Source organism: Odocoileus virginianus, chromosome 17 (genome assembly GCF_023699985.2).
Source record: "Odocoileus virginianus isolate 20LAN1187 ecotype Illinois chromosome 17, Ovbor_1.2, whole genome shotgun sequence".
Classification (NCBI taxonomy): Eukaryota; Metazoa; Chordata; class Mammalia; order Artiodactyla; family Cervidae; genus Odocoileus; species Odocoileus virginianus.
In genome coordinates, this window is record NC_069690.1 from 47,407,828 (window position 1) to 47,424,504 (window position 16,677).

A 16,677-nucleotide genomic window follows, 5' to 3' on the forward strand; every position below is an offset into this window, starting at 1 on the left:
AGAATCACTGCAGATGGTGATTGCAGCCATGAAATTAAAAGACGCTTACTCCTTGGAAGAAAAGCTATGACCAACCTAGATGGCATATTAAAAAGCAGAGACATAAAAAAATAAAATAAAAAGCAGAGACATAAAAAAATAAAATAAAAAGCAGAGACATTACTTTGCCAACATAGGTCCATCTAGTCAAAGCTAGGGATTTTCCAGTAGTCATGCATGGATGTGAGAGTTGGACTATAAAGAAAGCTGAGTGCCAAAGAATTGATGCTTTTTAACTGTGGTGTTGGAGAAGACTCTTCAGAGTCCCTTGGACAGCAAGGAGATTCAACCAATCCATCCTAAAAGAAATCAGTCCTGAATATTCATTGGAAGGACTGATGCTGAAGATGAAGCTCCAATACTTTGGCCACCTGATGTGAAGAACTGACTCACTGGAAAAGATCCTGATGCTGGGAAAGACTGAAGGCAAGAAGAGAAGGGGATGACAGAAGATGAGATGGTTGGATGGCATCACCAACTTGATGGACATGAGTTTGAGGAAGCTCCGGGAGCTGGTGATGGACAGGGAAGTCTGGTGTGCTGCAATTCATGGGGTCGCAAAGAGTTGGATACAACTGAGACTGAACTCACTGACTTGCATGTGGTTCACCACAGTCGTATGTCCCAAATTGGAATTCTTTGTTGCTCCTGAATAAACTCATTTTGCTGATAAAAAATAAGTTTTAGGTTAACACTGGAGGACCTACCAAGATCCAGAGCAGACTCCTGACAACCTTGGGGCTGGTGAGCAAAAAGGTGTGGTACTCACTAAGTCCACGGGGCTCACTGTTTTTCTAGTCACCCCTGGAGTTTAAGGGGAAGGTTTTCTCCTGGATTGGAGCTCCGCCTGGAGTTTAAGGGGAAGGTTTTCTCCTGGATTGGAGCTCCGCTCTTAGTGCATTTAGAACTCTCAAAGGCTATATCTGGGATATGTTTAAAGGCTTCACCCTTCTTGTTAAGGCTTTGCTTTGTCTGTGAGCACTCATTTGGCACTTCAGCCTTACTTGAAACCAGGCTGTCCCAACTGGAACTGTGCTGGCCTTCGGTCCAATTCCTTTTGGAACTGGGCTGTTCCTATTTGGAACTGTGCCATTCAGCCTTTGGTCTGATTGTTTTGGGATCAGGCTGGCCCAGCTGGAACTGTACTGCTATTTGGCCTGGAGGCTGTTTAAGAATTGCCCTCTTTGCTTTAGAGAAAAAAAAAGAAAAAAAAAAAAAACAACCCTCCAGAAAACAGGATCCCAGTTATCTTAAGGGCGCTCCACATTCAAAGACCGTGTCTGATTTTATGTTTAAAAAACCACAATCCCTTCTCATGCATGTTTCTAAAGAAATGGACAAATTTTAACCAAAAGTAATTTAGAACATCACTGGCCATTACGGAGAACTTTCAGACTCCCCAAGCTTACCTTTCTTAAAAAAAAAAATTAGACAGCCATGACTCTGAAATCATCAAAATTAAATTGGGTGCCTCTGTTGATTGCTATTTTGAGGCTTCCAAACATTATCAGGAATTTTAAATTGTCTTTCTACAAATACAATAATTATACCGTCGGAGGCAAACAAAGACAAAATGGCTCTGAAGCCTCAGGCTCATCCCCCCCACTTCTTTGTCCCTGGTATCAGCTCATTCATCCCCCCACTTCTGTGTCTCAGTCTCTGCCACCCTCTATCAGAAACTGCCCTTTAAAGGGAAAACTGGGACTTCCCAGGTGGTCCAGTGGTAAGACCTCACACTCACAATGCAGGGGGCCCAGGCACCATGCCTGGTCAGGGAACTAGATTCCACACTCTGCAACTAAGAATTTGCATGTAGCAACTAAGAGTCTGAATAACACAACTGAAGTCTCACATACTACAGTGAAAATCAAAGACTTTTGAGTATTGCAACTTAGATCTGGCAGAAATAAATAAATTAATTAAATTAAAAAATATAGAGCAATCTTCTGAGGGTCCAAATAGACCCATTACTTATGTAAGTAATTAAGACCCATTACTTATGTTTCCTTGACAAAGGCTGAATTGCCACACACGGTTAAAAGTTTCCAAAAGTAACTGAGGACCTTGGTAGATTTGCTGAAGAATTTAGCATAGTTACTCAAACCTACCAGTCCGGTTTCTCAGATTTATACCAGTTAGTTCACAATCTTTTTGAGAGGCAAGCCAAACACTGAATGAAATTAGGCTGAAGGAATCACCCCCCCCAGGCCTTTAGAAAAACAAACTCCTAGCTTCTAGTAAAAGAATCTGCCTGCAGTGCAGGAGACCCAGGTTTGATCCCTGGTTCGGGGGAAGATCCCCTGAGAAGGAAATGGCACCCCACTCCAGTATTCTTGCCTGGGAAATCCCACGGACAGAGGAGCCTGGAGGGCTACAGTCCATGGGGTCACACGAATCAGACATGTGTGATTCATGACTAAACCACCACAGCTTCTGTTAAGAGGTCAGAACGTTTGCTGAAAACCCCCACCAGCAGTTACAATTGCCTTTCCCAAGCCTGTTGATGGGAACTAAATTCAGGTTTGCACACAAAATTCTGATGAACCTGTTCGTGACTATTTAATTGACTTCAAATTGTCTTTAAAAAAATGCTGGTCTTCCTTCAGATGTTGAAATCACTTGGATAGCCCTTGTCGCCTCACTTACTAATGGGCTGAACCAGGATCATTCTCTCTTAGTTAGAAGGACAAGGGTGGAATGAGAGATTATGTCCACTCTGCTGCTGCTGCTAAGTCACTTCAGTCGTGTCTGACTCTGTGCGACCCCACAGACGGCAGCCCACCAGGCTCCCCCGTCCCTGGGATTCTCCAGGCAAGAACACTGGAGTGGGTTGCCATTTCCTTCTCCAGCGCATCAAAGTGAAAAGTGAAAGTGCAGTCACTCAGATGTGTTCGACTCTTAGCGACCTCATGGACTGCAGCCTACCAGGCTCCTCTGTCCATGGGATTTTCCAGACAAGAGTACTGGAGTGGGGTGCCATTGCCTTCTCCGTATGTCCACTCTAGATTTAGTTAAATTGGCAAATCAGCCGACTCGAATCCTAGGTGAGTCAAGACCACTAAATTCTTAATCTTTAATTCCTGAAAATGAAGGCGTCTTAACAAAACCCTTCTAGTCTCTGCTATTACTGTAAAGAGCCAGGACACTGGAAAAAGACTGCTAAAAGTGTAAGTATTTTGGGCATCTTTAGCCCTCTAACCTGCCTCTCAAACATGCTCTTAACTCCCTGTGAGGGGCTCTGAGGAATGACTGAGGCTCTCTCAATCCTCTCCTTGAATCAACTTGGAGAAACCACTCTCCAGACTGCGAGCAAATCTCTGTCTTTACAGACCCCAGATCACACTCTCGGTGTTCAGCCCCACCACTATAAAGAAAAATACTAAAATGGTCCAAATAGTGGGGGTCTCTAGTGAACCTCAACAGGGTCCTGTTTCTGAACCTCTTCCCTTTTGCTTAGACCCTTTAAGAGGTACACACCCTTTTCTCCTTAGCTCCTCAGCCCCTATTAATTTATAAGGCCAGGGATTCTTGGAAAAGTATCATGCTGGAATTTCTTTCTCCCAAAAAGGGTGAAACAGTTCTAAAATTTGACAGTTGCCATAAAATTAACCAATCAGGTGAATTAAACCATCCTTTGACTTCTTTTATTTGCTCTGTCTCTGATAGTACTGGAGCTGCTTCTGGAAACACTGATCATTTGTCACTATTGAATCAGCTACCACCTTCCTTATGAGCAAACTGTCCAATTGATATTGGCAAAATCCTCCCATCAAGATTCAAACAGATTCCCTCAAATGCCCTCCCCAAGTAAGCACTTCAATGTATAAAGTCTGTAACAGAAAAAGGCTATTGGGGCTCAAGGCCTCATTATCCCCTACAGTAGGTCTTGTATTACTCCTATTTTACTTGAGAGAAGACTCAAGTTCTCTCTGGTTTTTTACTGGATTTGCATGTGGTTCACCATAATTGCATGTCCCAAACTGCAGTTCTTTGTTGTTTCCAAATAAACTCATTCTTCTGGAAAAATAACTGGCCTTTTGTTTTTTAGGTGAATACTCATAATCAACTTGAGTGAAATAGAAAACCTGAGTCTGTAGTGGTAGAATATCTAGCAACTAAACATCCTGATAATATTATCCCTCAAAACCTCTGGGGTGGGACTTCCCTGGTGATTCAGTGGTTAAGACTCTGCGTTCCCAATGAAGGGGGCCCAGGTTAGATCCCTCATGCAGCAACTAAAGATCCCTTGTGCCACAACTAAGCCCCAGTGCAGCCAAATTAAAAAAAAGCAAAACCCTGGGACATGGCAATATCGATACTCAGAAAGGAAATTCACATCTTAAAACTATGCAATTACTAAACAAGAAAGGATAAAATAAATGCTTAAGAAATCAGGGAAAGAACAATAAAATAAACCCAAGGAAAGAAACGAATAAAAATAAAATGGAAAGTTCTGATAAAGACATAGAAAACCACCCATTGACTCCAAGCAGTCATCTTTGAGGAAACCCCCTGGAAGGTAGCAAAGAAATTCTAAAACACATAGGTTAATAAACACATTTAACATGCTCTAGGAGGGATTACAAAGAAATGGGAAGACGCGGTATTTAAAAAAACAATGACTGGGCTTCCCTGGTGACTCAGTAGTAAAGAATCTGCTTGCCAATGCAGGAGACACGTGCTCTTTCCTGATTCGGGAAGAAGCCACATGCTGCGAACAACTAAGTCCGTGTGTGTGCCCTCAGTCGCTCAGCTGTGCCTGACTCTTTGTGACCCCATGAACTGTCGGCCGCCAGGCTCCTCTGTCTTTGGAATTTTCCATGGCAAGAATACTGGAGTGGGTTGCCATTTCCTACTCCAGGGGATCTTCCCAACCCAGGGATCGAACCTGTGTCTCTCGTGTCTTCTGCATCTCCTGCACTGGTAGATTCTTTACCGCTGCACCACCTGGGAAGCCCAACTAAGCCTAAGTGCTACAACTATTGGGCCTGTGCTCTAGATCCTGGGAGCCGCAACTGCTGAGCCCACCTGCTGCAACTACTGAATGAAGCCCGAGAGCCCGTGTGTTGCAACAAGAGAAGCCGCCGCAATGAGAAGCCCATGTACTTTAATTAGAGAAAAGCCTGCACAACAACGAAGACCCAGCACAACCATTTAAAAAAAAAAAAAGACAAATAGTTGAGAAATTTAAAGAATGGAAAAAAACCCAATAAACTCAACAACCACAAATCTTAAGATGTAAAAAAAAATAAATAAAAAAAATACTGATTCCAGAGCAGGCTAAATTAAAGCAGAATAACCCTCACGTAGACGCAGGATGATAGAACAGGAGCACAAATGGGTTGGAAGAAAAATCTTAAAGCAGCCATAGAGGAAAGGGAGGCCACCTGCGAGGAAGAGGCTCATACTGACGCTGGCTTCTCACAAATTAGCAGGGTACTGTCTGACAAAAAAGTTGTAAGAAAATGCCAATCAGAAGTCCCCTTCCAGCTATGCCATTGTTCTAGGAAGTGGTCAAAGTAAAATCATTTTATGAAGACAAAGTTTACCGCCCACAGGCCCTTCTTGAAGGAAAGAACAGATCCCTGAATATCAGATCCTTTCCCTCCAAGGCCCTCAGAACACACGAGTGAAGCTGTGCATGACCCAGGACTTCCAGGGGTTCGGAGACGCAGAGTGTGGCAGGGCGCTGATAGCGAGGGGCAAACACACTAGGAATTCATAAAATGTGACTGAAAATCACTGCTTCTCAATTAATATCGTTTACAGGACTGGAGATGCACATGTGTAATCATAATTAATAAACTAAATGTAAAGAGGTATTTTCCTATTTATGCATGTGTGCCCAATAAACAGTATTGGGTCAACCAGCTAACCACCTAGGAAAAAATAAAATAAAGCTAGATCCCTAACCTGTTTCTTTTTTTACCAAATCATTTCTAGATGAATCAAAGATTCAGCAGCAAGAAAGTTGGGGGAGAGCACAAAAGAAATTCAGCAGAAAAATTACATAATGAGATACAAATGGCCAACACCCACACCCACACACAGAAATGTAAAGAAATACAAATTAAAACAATGAACTAATTTTACCTAACTAAACTGGCAAAAACCAATTTCTAATGAATTTTTAGCTTCTGTGAAGCTGTGGTCAAATAGACACTTTACTACTGTAAAAAAACACCCAAATGCACTTTCCCTGGGGGCGGGGTGGGGGTGGGGGGAGGTGAGGAACTGGTTCACATTCTCCTGAGAGGCTGGTTGGAGCCTGTCTGCTGGAGCCCACTGAACAGACATGTGATAGAAACAGTCCAGTGCCTGGAGTCTCCTCTGGGGCCAGCTCGGTGATGGCCCTGAGGGAGGGTGTGCAGAGCTAGGCAGGAATCACTCAGTTTCAACATGAGGGTGCATGTGACAGTGCGAACAAACAATCCAACAGACAGGCAGCAAAATGCAGATAAGTTCTAGTTGGCAATTTGTGCTTTCCAGTATAAATTAACTATCAGCATTCATTTAAATTTTTATAGTGAGCAAATAGCCTTTTCAAAATCAGGGGAAAAAAAAAAAAGAAGAGCCTTTAAGAAATGTTAGATATCAGAATACATATTGTGTGATCCCCACTCTATGACATACTGGAAAAGGCTACACACAGAGACAGGGAAAAGATGAGTGGTTCTCAGCGGTCAGGAGGGAGGGAGGGTGACCAGGTGGAGTACACAAGGTTTAAATCCACAGAACGTAAACCATGAAGGTGAACCCTGATGTAAAACTGCAGGACTCTGGGTGATGCTGTGTCAAAGCAGTTTCACTGATTGCAACGAATGTATCATCTAGAGTGGATGTGGGCTCAGCAGGAAAGAATATGCTTGCAGTGCAGGAGATCGCCTGCAATGCAGCAGACTTGGGTTCCATGTCTGGGTCAGGAAGATCCCCTGGAGGAGGAAATGGCAATCCACTGCAGTAGTCTTGCCTGGGAAATCACAAGGAGAGAGGAGTCTGGCGGGCTACAGTCTATGGGGTTGCAAAGAGTCGGACACGATTTAGCAACTAAACCGCACCAAGTAAATGTGGGTAACAGGGGAGCTGTGCGTGTGCAGGGCAGGGAGTGTATGGGAAGTCTGTTGTCTTCTGCTCAGTTGCGCTGTGAATCTAAAACTACTTGCCCTCCAAAATAAAGTCTTCCAAAATTGTCAGATGTTTAGATCCTGATAACCAACACTCTAAAGAATCCCAGCTGTGTACTGGATTAAGAAAACATCACAGGCTGTTCCAATTTTGGGGAAAAGGAGAACTGGCAGCAAGAGGAAGAACAAAGTAGGGGAGAGGTGGGCCGAGTTGAAGTACACTCGGTCTGGCCTCATGGCCTGTCCTTTTCTGATCTTCCATTGTGCAGGCCGGCTCAGGCTATACTGGCATCTGTCGTGGTCTTGGCCTTACCCCCAGCAGATGGTGTGATGGCCTCTGTCTCAGAGGTGAGGGGTGAGCACTTGCAGCTGGGCTGATGGGAGTGCAAATGGGGCTGGGGCACCTGAGGACAGGTGACGCCCCAGCATTGCCACTTAGCCACTAAGAGATTAGGTAGGAGAGTGAAATTCTGAGTCAGGGCTACATACCCAATCATATGAGTCTGCCTGTCTGAAAGTGCAGGTCCGAACCACATGAGCCTGCCTGTCTGAAAATGCAGATCTGAAGGCCTTGAACTGGAGAAGGGGGGATGTGGCTGGGACAGGAGCCTGACCCCAGGACGTGGTGGATGCAGGATGAAACCAGGGTAAGTGAAGGGGCGGCTCCGCTAGCTCCCTGGGAGATGAAGTTCTTTCCCAGAGGCGGACAGGTGAGGACAAGCCCTGGGGCTGACCCTGCCCAGTGGTGCTGGAACCAGAGGGAGCCCAAGTGGGCGTGGCTCTGCCTTGGCTGGATGGTACATAACATACTTCTGTCACAGCTGGTCACTCTGTACCACTTAGTGATAACAGTCACGTGATTGATGACCGGGATAAATCAGCTTTGTAAAAAAAATATGCAGACAGACCAGTCTTGGTCACAATCTTTGCTGTCTCCCTATGTGGGAGAGCAGAAACCTACTGCCACATGGTATTGGGGAGGGTGGCCAAAAGGGAACTAATGGAGTGTGCTGGGCATTCTTAGAATAGTTTTTTTTCTTTTTTAAATTAATTAATTTGGCTGCTCTGGGTCTTCATTGCTTCATGTGGGCTTTTTCTAGTTGCGGAGAGTTTGGGGGCTACTCTCTAGTTGCTACGCTCAGTCTTCTCATTGTGGTGGCTTCTCTTGTGGAACACGGCTTCTAGAGCACGTGGGCTCAGTAGTTAATGCACATGGGCTCAGTAGCTGTGGCTCCAAAGCACAGGCTCAGAAGCTGTGCAAGGGCTTAGTTGCCCCCGGGCATGTGGGATCCTCCCAGACTGGGATCAAACCTATGTCCTCTGCATTGCAAGGCGGATTCTTAACCACTGGACCACCAGGGAAGCCCTGTACTGGGCATTCTTACAAACCACCATGATGCACAGGTTCACAGAGCAAACCCCTCACTCCACCTCCTCTCATCTACTATCCTCCTCAAAGTGTTAGGACGGAGGTGCTTCCTTCCAGCCTGCACTCTGTGTGCATGCGGGCACACACGCTATGTATGTTCACCTGGGCCTCAGAGCACACTGTTCTGCAGGCCACTCTTCTCACAGTCTGACATGTCTGGGCTGGCACACACACCATGTGGGCAGCAGGCTGAGCCTGGTCCTTAGAGTGTCCAAGTCTGTGAGGAAACAACACAAAGTGAGGAGTTTTGAAGTAATTTGGAAGGGCCACATTTTATTGTACTTGACAAAATAATTATCCACAGTGGACTGGAGTTGAAGGGGGAAAACAGGCTGTCTCTCTCATTTGAGAAGCACCATGCAGAGATGGTGCCCAATGGGGATGTGGGAGACCCGTGGGCATGCAAGCAGCCCACATGCTCTCTTTTTAAAAATTTTCTTACTTATTTTTGGCTGTGCTGGGTCTTTGTTGCTGTGAGTGGACTTTCTCTTGTTGCAACGTGCAGGCTTACTGCAGTGGTTTCTCTTGTTGTGGAGCACAGGCTCTAGGATGCATGGGCTTCAGCAGTTACGGTGTGTGGGCTCAGAAGTTGTGGTTCATGGGCTCCAGAGTGCGGGTTCAAGATTTGTGTGGCAGGGGCTTAGATGCCTCGTGGCATGTGAAGTCTTCTTGGGCCAGGGATTGAATCCATTTCCCCTATATTGGCAGGGGGACGGGACCAGCAGGGAAGTCCACCCCACATGCCCTCGAGGGTTAAAGCAGCATCCATGGTCCGATTCCAATGTCCCAAAGATGGACCCCTAGACCTTCCCAATTGCTTTCTTACGTAACAAAAAACACTGCCAAACATCCTTGCATATGCATCTTTTTCAGATTTGTGAGAAAATATTTTAAAAAGATCTCTAGGGGAAGATTTGCATATTCAAAGGGTATGATAATTTTAAAAGTTGTGAGATGCAGGCAAACTGCCCTCTGAAAGGCTTCACCAATGACAGCTCTTGCCATGAGACTTTTTAGTCTGGGCGTAAACTCGACGCTGACTTACTTGCCCTCTTCAGACTCCTGCAGAGGCATGTGGCATCCACATCCTGTCACTTCTGGGGATTTTCTCCTAGACGCTCCATCCAGCACTTTGCTTGCCATCAGTGGATGCCCAAGCTGGGTACTGATTCTATCTGTCAGGTATGTTGCAAATATTTTTCCCATCTGTTATTTGTCTCTTATCTTTGTGTACGATGTCTTTTCCTTACAGATGTTTTAGGATGTGATGACGTCAACTCTGTTATTTTTGCCTTTCCCACTTCTAGGTGGTTTTAGACTTTTTTTTACCATTATTTAGGGAAGCCTTCCTCATACAAAGGTGAACTGAGCCAGTGTGCACAGCGAATGGGGAAAAGGGCGGTTGGAGCAGAATCCCACATCCCTACACATACAGAAGTCTTAGGAAATGAAGGAGCAATAACCAGAGATGCAGATGAAAATAGTTACAGGCCACTATGTGCTGCTCTATGGCAGTACTAGAAAGACTAGGGACTTTGGAGAGATTTCCAGCAAAATGCACATGTCCAGAATTGATCCAAGAAGAGGCAGAAAATCCATACAGACAGATCACCAGAGAAGAAAACCAGAAGAGATTACTAAAAGTCTACCACTAATGAAAACACCAGGCATGGAAGGCTCTACTGCCGAGGTCTCTCTAACTTTCAGAGAAGGCTGCAAACCTGGCTGCCAGGGATGTGTAGCTTTCTCTGACACTGGGAGGCACAGGAGGGCAGGTCCGGCAATGGAGGATCTGCTCCTTCGTTGGACAGGTGGGCAGATGGATGGATGCGGGGTAGATGGGTTGAGAGATGTGTGAATGTGTCAAGTGAGTGGATGCTGGATAGAGAGACAGGTGAATGACACATATTTGGCTGTGAGACCAGCTGATTAGACAAGGAACTCACCATGAGGGGAAAGACAGGTTCCCTGGAATAAAAGGTCAGAGGGGGAGGGAGGCATGGCTGTGCCTCGGGGGCTGGGAGGGCACCTGAGCAGTGGCAGGGCTTGGCACAGAGGCCAAGGTCAAGGAGAAGCAAGGTTCAGAGGTGGGAGGGAACAGAGTGGAATTAAGAAATGGAGCCATAAGTGCTGAAGGCCATGAAATGACAGGCGTGTAGGGCGGGGAGCACGAGTACACGGCATGGCCTTTAAAAGTAAAAACAGGGTTTTTAGTGAACTTGGCAGAAGATGGTCCAGAAGTGCCCCTAAGGAACAAGCAAAGCCAAACCTTCCCCTTCAACTTGTGGAATAGAAGGAGGACTGAATGGAAGGAGGGCTTTGTCAAACGGGTTCCAAGGGAAAAAGCCAACTCCCGTGAAAGATGCCCACTGTTGCTGCTTGCACACTGATGACATCTAGAAATACACTGAGCGCTGCTCACCCTTCTATCAGGGGTGGGTTCTTAGAAGGACAAAGCCTCTGAGTTTAAGTCTCGCCCAGGTCCCCTACCCACAAAAGGTGGATGTGTACAGCAGTCTCCAAGTATAACTGGGGATCATTTTACATGGACGGTTTGGTTTACCTCTGTATCCCAGGCGCCTGGCACATAGCAGCCACTCAGCAAGATGCTTGCTGAAAACACAAGTGACTTATCTGCTCCGCCTTGGTCTTCCACACCCTGTCCCCTCAGTTCCACTGTCTCCTTTGTGCTCCTGAGTCCCACTTCCCATCACTTGGTAATTTCAGGAGTCAACATATTAAGGCTAAATAGTAATATATTCAAAACAACTATTCTCATTCACGCAGGTATGTGCTGGGGAGAGACCAGTGTGGATGTTCTGTCCCGTCTCCTCCCCTTCAGTGGGAAGTGCTTTCTGGACACTGCAGTGGTTGGGGGTTAGAAGGACCCGGGAGGGAAGCCAGGGCTCTCGTTAGTCGAGAGAAACATTTTGTGGATACCCTGTTGCTCTGAGCTCTTTACAGGCATGCTGGGGCAGTCTGCCTCCAATAGGAAATGCAAGTCAGGGACTTTGCTCCTAAAGTAGGTGAGCTGTAGTGGAGAGAGGGGTGGTTTAGTTTCACATCAACAACAGGGTGAAATCCCAAAGACCCCAGATTTGGAGATCATCATAGTTACTCAAAGCTGTGGCTGGAAAAGGACAGAGGCAGGAGCCACAGAAGGTGAGGGGGAGGCTGCAAGAAAGGGGCCGGCGCCTTAGCTGCAGGAAAACCAAGGGGCTTAAAAGCAGGGAGGCTGGTGCACCGAGATTCTGGGAGAGGCCCAACATCTAGCAGCTCTAGTGGGTTAACTGTGGGACCTCAGGCCCGGCCCATGGGTCCCTTTCTCAGGAACCAGCACCCAAGACCCCCACGACGGGCAGCCTGGGCGTCTGCAGCCCACGGTCCAGGCCTTGGCCTCGCTGCACACACTGCTGCCTTTATCCTGAGGAGGCCAAGCCTGGGAGCTGGCCTGGGAACACGGCAGCCTTTGCTGCCACCACAAAGCCGCATAGAAACACCAGCTGCTTCGCTAACCTGTGGCATTTTTCTCACAAAATGCTGCCAGAGGGGTGGGTTCACGGGACTCCCACCACAGAGATCAAGCTGAGTCCTGTCTGTTCTCCCTCTGTCCCCACCCCCAGCCTGGGCTGGGCCTCCCCTCTCCGTGCAGCCCTCCCCTGCACCCTGCACCTCCATCCCCAGAGCAGGGGCGGAGTAGGGGGGAACAACCCACCGGTGAGGTGACCCAGCTCCGCTCGCAGCCGGTTCCCCAGCTCCAGGAGCTGCTCCTTCTCCAGGCGCAGCCGCAGGATCTTCCTGGCAGCCTCCTTTAGATTCCTCTGGAGTCGGGGCACAGACAGGACCTGCAGGGGCTGTGTCCCATGGTCCTCTGTCCCCGCAGGTCCCCCGTCTGCAGGAACCTGTGAACAAACCCACACGGCAGAGACCATCAGATGAGCCTGGGGTTGGTGGGGGGGAAGGAGGAAGTGGGAGTGAGGGTGCGGACAGCGGGAGCCACTGCCTGACCAACTGTCCCAGAACCCACACCACTGGGTGACGTCCCTCCAACATGACGCATCCACAGCAGCCTTCGCTCTCATTGGGGGTGGGGGGAGGCGGCGGGAAGTATGTGATGATGGTCCTCAAAGCTCCCAGGCCAAGGCTTGCCTGCCCTTGCTTACTCTGTGGCTCCCGCACCCCCTCACCGCCACCACCTTTGTGTCTTTCCAGGGAAGACAATGAGGAAGCAGCCCAGGCCCGGGACCCATGAGGGCTACACATGTGATCACCACCTCCTCTGCTGGCCCCTTTGTCATAGGCTGGGTGCCTGCTGTCTGTCTGGTGTGGAAGGGGGCCGGTGGAGAACCGAAGCGAGGCCTGTGACGGGAACCCAGCCTCAGTTACTCTTTCTCCAGCCCTGGACATCTGCGCAGCTGGGCCCCTCTCCAGTGCCTCCTCTGCCCTCACTCACTCAGCACGTTGCTTCCCCTGCCTCCTCTCTGACTTCATCTGTCCAGACTCCTAACTCAGACACTTTCTTCACCTGTCCTTCAGACTTCCCTCAACCATCACAGGCTGGCCCAGCTTTCCCACTGTCCTGACCCTGACAAGAGTGCAGAGAGAAAGCAAAGGAAGCCAAAGGAAGGAGCAGTGGCTGCTTGGGGTCTCATCTTGTGGGCTGGGAGGTAGCCCCGGGGCAACACTCAAGGTCTGAGCCCCCTTGCCCGGGCGGCACCATGCGGCCCTCCATTCTACCACTGGCCCAGCTGTCCCATTTCCCGCTATCCCACGGTCCAACCGTGTGGCTCTTATATGCACATGCTGTCCCACCTAGAGGGGGAAAAGAGAAAGGGAAAAAGGAGAATGTGTGTGGCTACCTTTGTGCTGGGCAGGGGCCCAGGAAGAGCCAGTGGTGTCTAAGGCCCCGAGGGAAGCAGGTGGCCTACTTAGGCATGGCTATTGCTAACACCTATGAAAAGCTGCACTGCTGACCTAGCCAGGAGAACTGGCGCCAGAACGAGGAACCTGCTCTGTGTCCCTGGAACAGACCAGCACACCCTGTCCTGGCCCAGTTTCCTGGTGTGCCTTTCCAGGGCTGGCATGCACCTGTGCCCTCCTATGGCCTTGGGGCCATGGTGACTGCACAGCAGTGCCTCCAGGACATGCCTGGCATGTGGCGTGAAGGGGGCATATGGAGGTGAGATGGCCAAGGGAACATCAGAGAAAGGCATTGGCGCAGGGTCTCTCAAGGGCACAGGACCAGGACTGGTGGGAAACCTGGAGTGTGAACTCACACACAGGGCTGCACAGGCCCCAGATGGCTGACATGACGACCCCTTTGGGAAGTCGCACAGCCTCCAGGGGTGCAGCCCTGGGGTTGGGGGACCAGCCTGGCCAATTCTCCAGGCTTGGTTCCCCTCTACAGGGATATGCTGTAGGATTATTTTGTGTTATCTGAAGTAAAATCCCGAAAACAGAAGCTTTCCAAACCTCAGAACACTTAGAAATTTAAAAATCTCTTCAAAAGCAGCACCCTGCCCACCCATCCACCCCCGTCACCTGCCCAGCAAAGACGGCCCTTGGCCTGAGCCAAGGAACCAACGCTGCCCAGGACGTGGCAGGGCTCGGGGCTGGGGAGTCCTGATCTTGAATGGTCAATGTTCTTTCACACAGTGATCGTACGCGATGAGCGGGGGACTGCAGCAGAGCGCCCTGCTCTTAAGCTCAGTTCCTGGTAAGATGAAGCTTATTTTGATGACTCTACAGCCTCTCCCCACGGTGACACAGTGCTAATAATGACCTGAAACACCTAAGAGCCTCAGCACTGCTACATTCAGGGGCCAAGGTCCCACCCTGTGGCGGCCACGTCCACCTGCCCCCACCTTGCTCGGGTGCCAGTCCCAGCATCTTGGCCAGAATCCACGCAGCAGAGGGGAAGCTTGAGGCATCCTAATGACTCTGTTCCCCAGGAAGAGAGTGTCTGGGCTCCCCCCAGAAGCCCTGTGGGGAGGCTGAGGCCCGGGGAGAAGCAGTGTGGGCTCCCTGGGGGCAGGCTCCCAAACTTCCAGTCAGAGCCAGTGGGAGAGCAGCGCCAGCGGCCAGCACTGCCCCCTAGTGGTCGAAGCCGGGAGACGTCCAGTAGGCGTCTTGCCTCCGGTCTGGGCAGAGGGGGCCACGGGACAGAGGGGCCTGGGTGAGCAGAGAAACAGGGAAGTGTGACCATGCAGCCTGGGGGAGCTCCGCGGTCTGCAGGTCCCTTCTGGGTTGGGGGTCTGGTCTTGATGGGGCAGAATCTCATCCCCAGGGAGAAGCTGCAGGGGTGGCCTGAGGCCTCATGCCCGTCTCACTGCTGGTGCTTCCTCCCCTCTCCACACACACCTCTCTCTGAAACATCTGAGGGTGAGTTGGAGACATTGCACCCCTTTATGCCCTGATACTTCATTTTGTACTTTCTAAAAATAGGGGCATTCTCTTAGTAATCAGTTAAGAAACCTGCCCAGATGGCTGCTCCAACCTGTCTCGAAAGCTGCACAGCCTCTAGGGGTGCAAAGGTTGAGGGGGTGTGAGACTGGCTAGGCCATCCTTTCTCTAGGCTTGGTCCTCCTCTACAGGAACATGGCAGAAGTTTCACAGGGCCATGGCATTATGACCTAACGCACAGTCCACAGGCACCTCCATCAGCTCTCCAGGCGTCCTTTATGGCCTGTTTCTCCTGCCTTGGGTCCATGATCCCACACGTCTTCCATGCCCCGGGTCTCCTCAGTCCTCAGCAGAATGCTCTCAACAGGACAGGCTGTATGTTTAGTGTCCCTCAGTCAGGATCTGTCCAAGACCTCATACTTGGAGTCAGGAGTGAGGCTGTCCCTCTCCCGTCCATTGGCCCACGATGTCTATCTGTCCCAGTGTCGGTAACGGAAGTTGATCCCTTGGAAGTGGTGTCCATGGGCTGCTGCACTGGAAAGTTACTGTCTTCCCTTCACAATAAGAACTTGGGAGATTTCTCATAAACAGCTTGTCCAGAATTTCAGCGCCCACTGATGACCTTCCCATGGTGTCATTCCCTTAACATCCTACTGCAGGTCACTGCAGGCTGATGTTCTATGTAAGAGTTTCCCTCTCTCCTTCCTTTCCTTGTCAGCTTATTTGCATCAGCATGAATGAAACTCCCTGTTTTAGTAGGCAAATTATAACTGTGACTTCATGATTGACTAGTCTGGATCTGGTCAGTGGGAGCCCTTTATGCTGGCTCCTACCCCTTTGTTATGTCTCTGCAGTGGTGGAACCGGCCTCTTACCCTGGTTCTTCTCTACAGAGCAAGTAGTTCAGGAATGTGATCTAGGCACTGGTTGTGTGCTCACCGACCCTGGGGAGCCACTGTTCCTTGGCTCCCAGTGGATGGAGCCAGGATGTGTGAACAACCCTCTCTTCAAAGTAACCCACGAGATTAACCTGGTGACTCCAAGCCCAATCTGTGCCCCAGAGGTACCTCAGCCCTCCCCACCACCGTTTCCCCCAGTTTCGGAAGCCTGGTGCCCACAACCTCTTCTCTGGGCACCCAACACACAGCTGGGCAATTACGAGTGGAGCCTGGATTGGGTGGGCCTGGTCTGGGCCAAGGGTTTCCTGTGCCTCCAATTTCTCACCCTAGGAGTGACCTCACCAAGGTCAAGGGACACCTAGACCTGGAAGGAGGTGGGACCCCGACAGCTGTGCAGAAACTACAAGACCCAGAGAGCTCCAAACACCCACCCTGGGAGAACAGCTGTGGGCCTCAAGTTGCTTCAGATCCCAGGCTGTCTGCCGAGGGATAAGTACTTCAACTTTAATTTCCACTCATTTGCAGGGTTTCTTTCTCTTTCGCTCAAAACAGGTGGGGTCAGTGAGTTATGTGAGGGCTGCTAACAAGGGAGCTATGAGGGCCACTGGGGCTGCAGCAAGCCCCTGGCAACACCTGGAACAGTTGTGGCCATGGCAGGAGAGCAGACACAGCTGGCAACTGCTGCCCAGTTGGGCCCAGAGCCTCTGGACTTGACTCCTGAGATATAGGACTGTGGAGATGTCTGAGGTTCCCGGGGACGGCACCCACCTACCGATGGCACAGAG

General features: G+C 49.5%; 1 protein-coding gene across 8 annotated transcripts in view; it reads right to left on the reverse strand.

Annotated features, from left to right (window-relative positions):
• CCDC57 (coiled-coil domain containing 57) overlaps positions 1–16,677 on the reverse strand; it is a 115,327-nt gene that overhangs the window by 43,575 nt on the left and 55,075 nt on the right. For 7 of the 8 annotated variants that reach the window (XR_011492404.1, XM_070479745.1, XM_070479746.1 and 4 more), the window contains one exon: positions 12,308–12,494. Coding sequence is in view for 7 of the 8 variants with exons in the window: in XM_070479745.1 (XP_070335846.1) it covers positions 12,308–12,494 (187 nt within the window). In the remaining variant the exon portion in view is untranslated. Of the gene's footprint in view, positions 1–5,295; positions 8,810–12,307; positions 12,495–16,677 lie in introns of those variants that run through there. The other variant, XM_070479748.1, reaches the window with a different exon arrangement.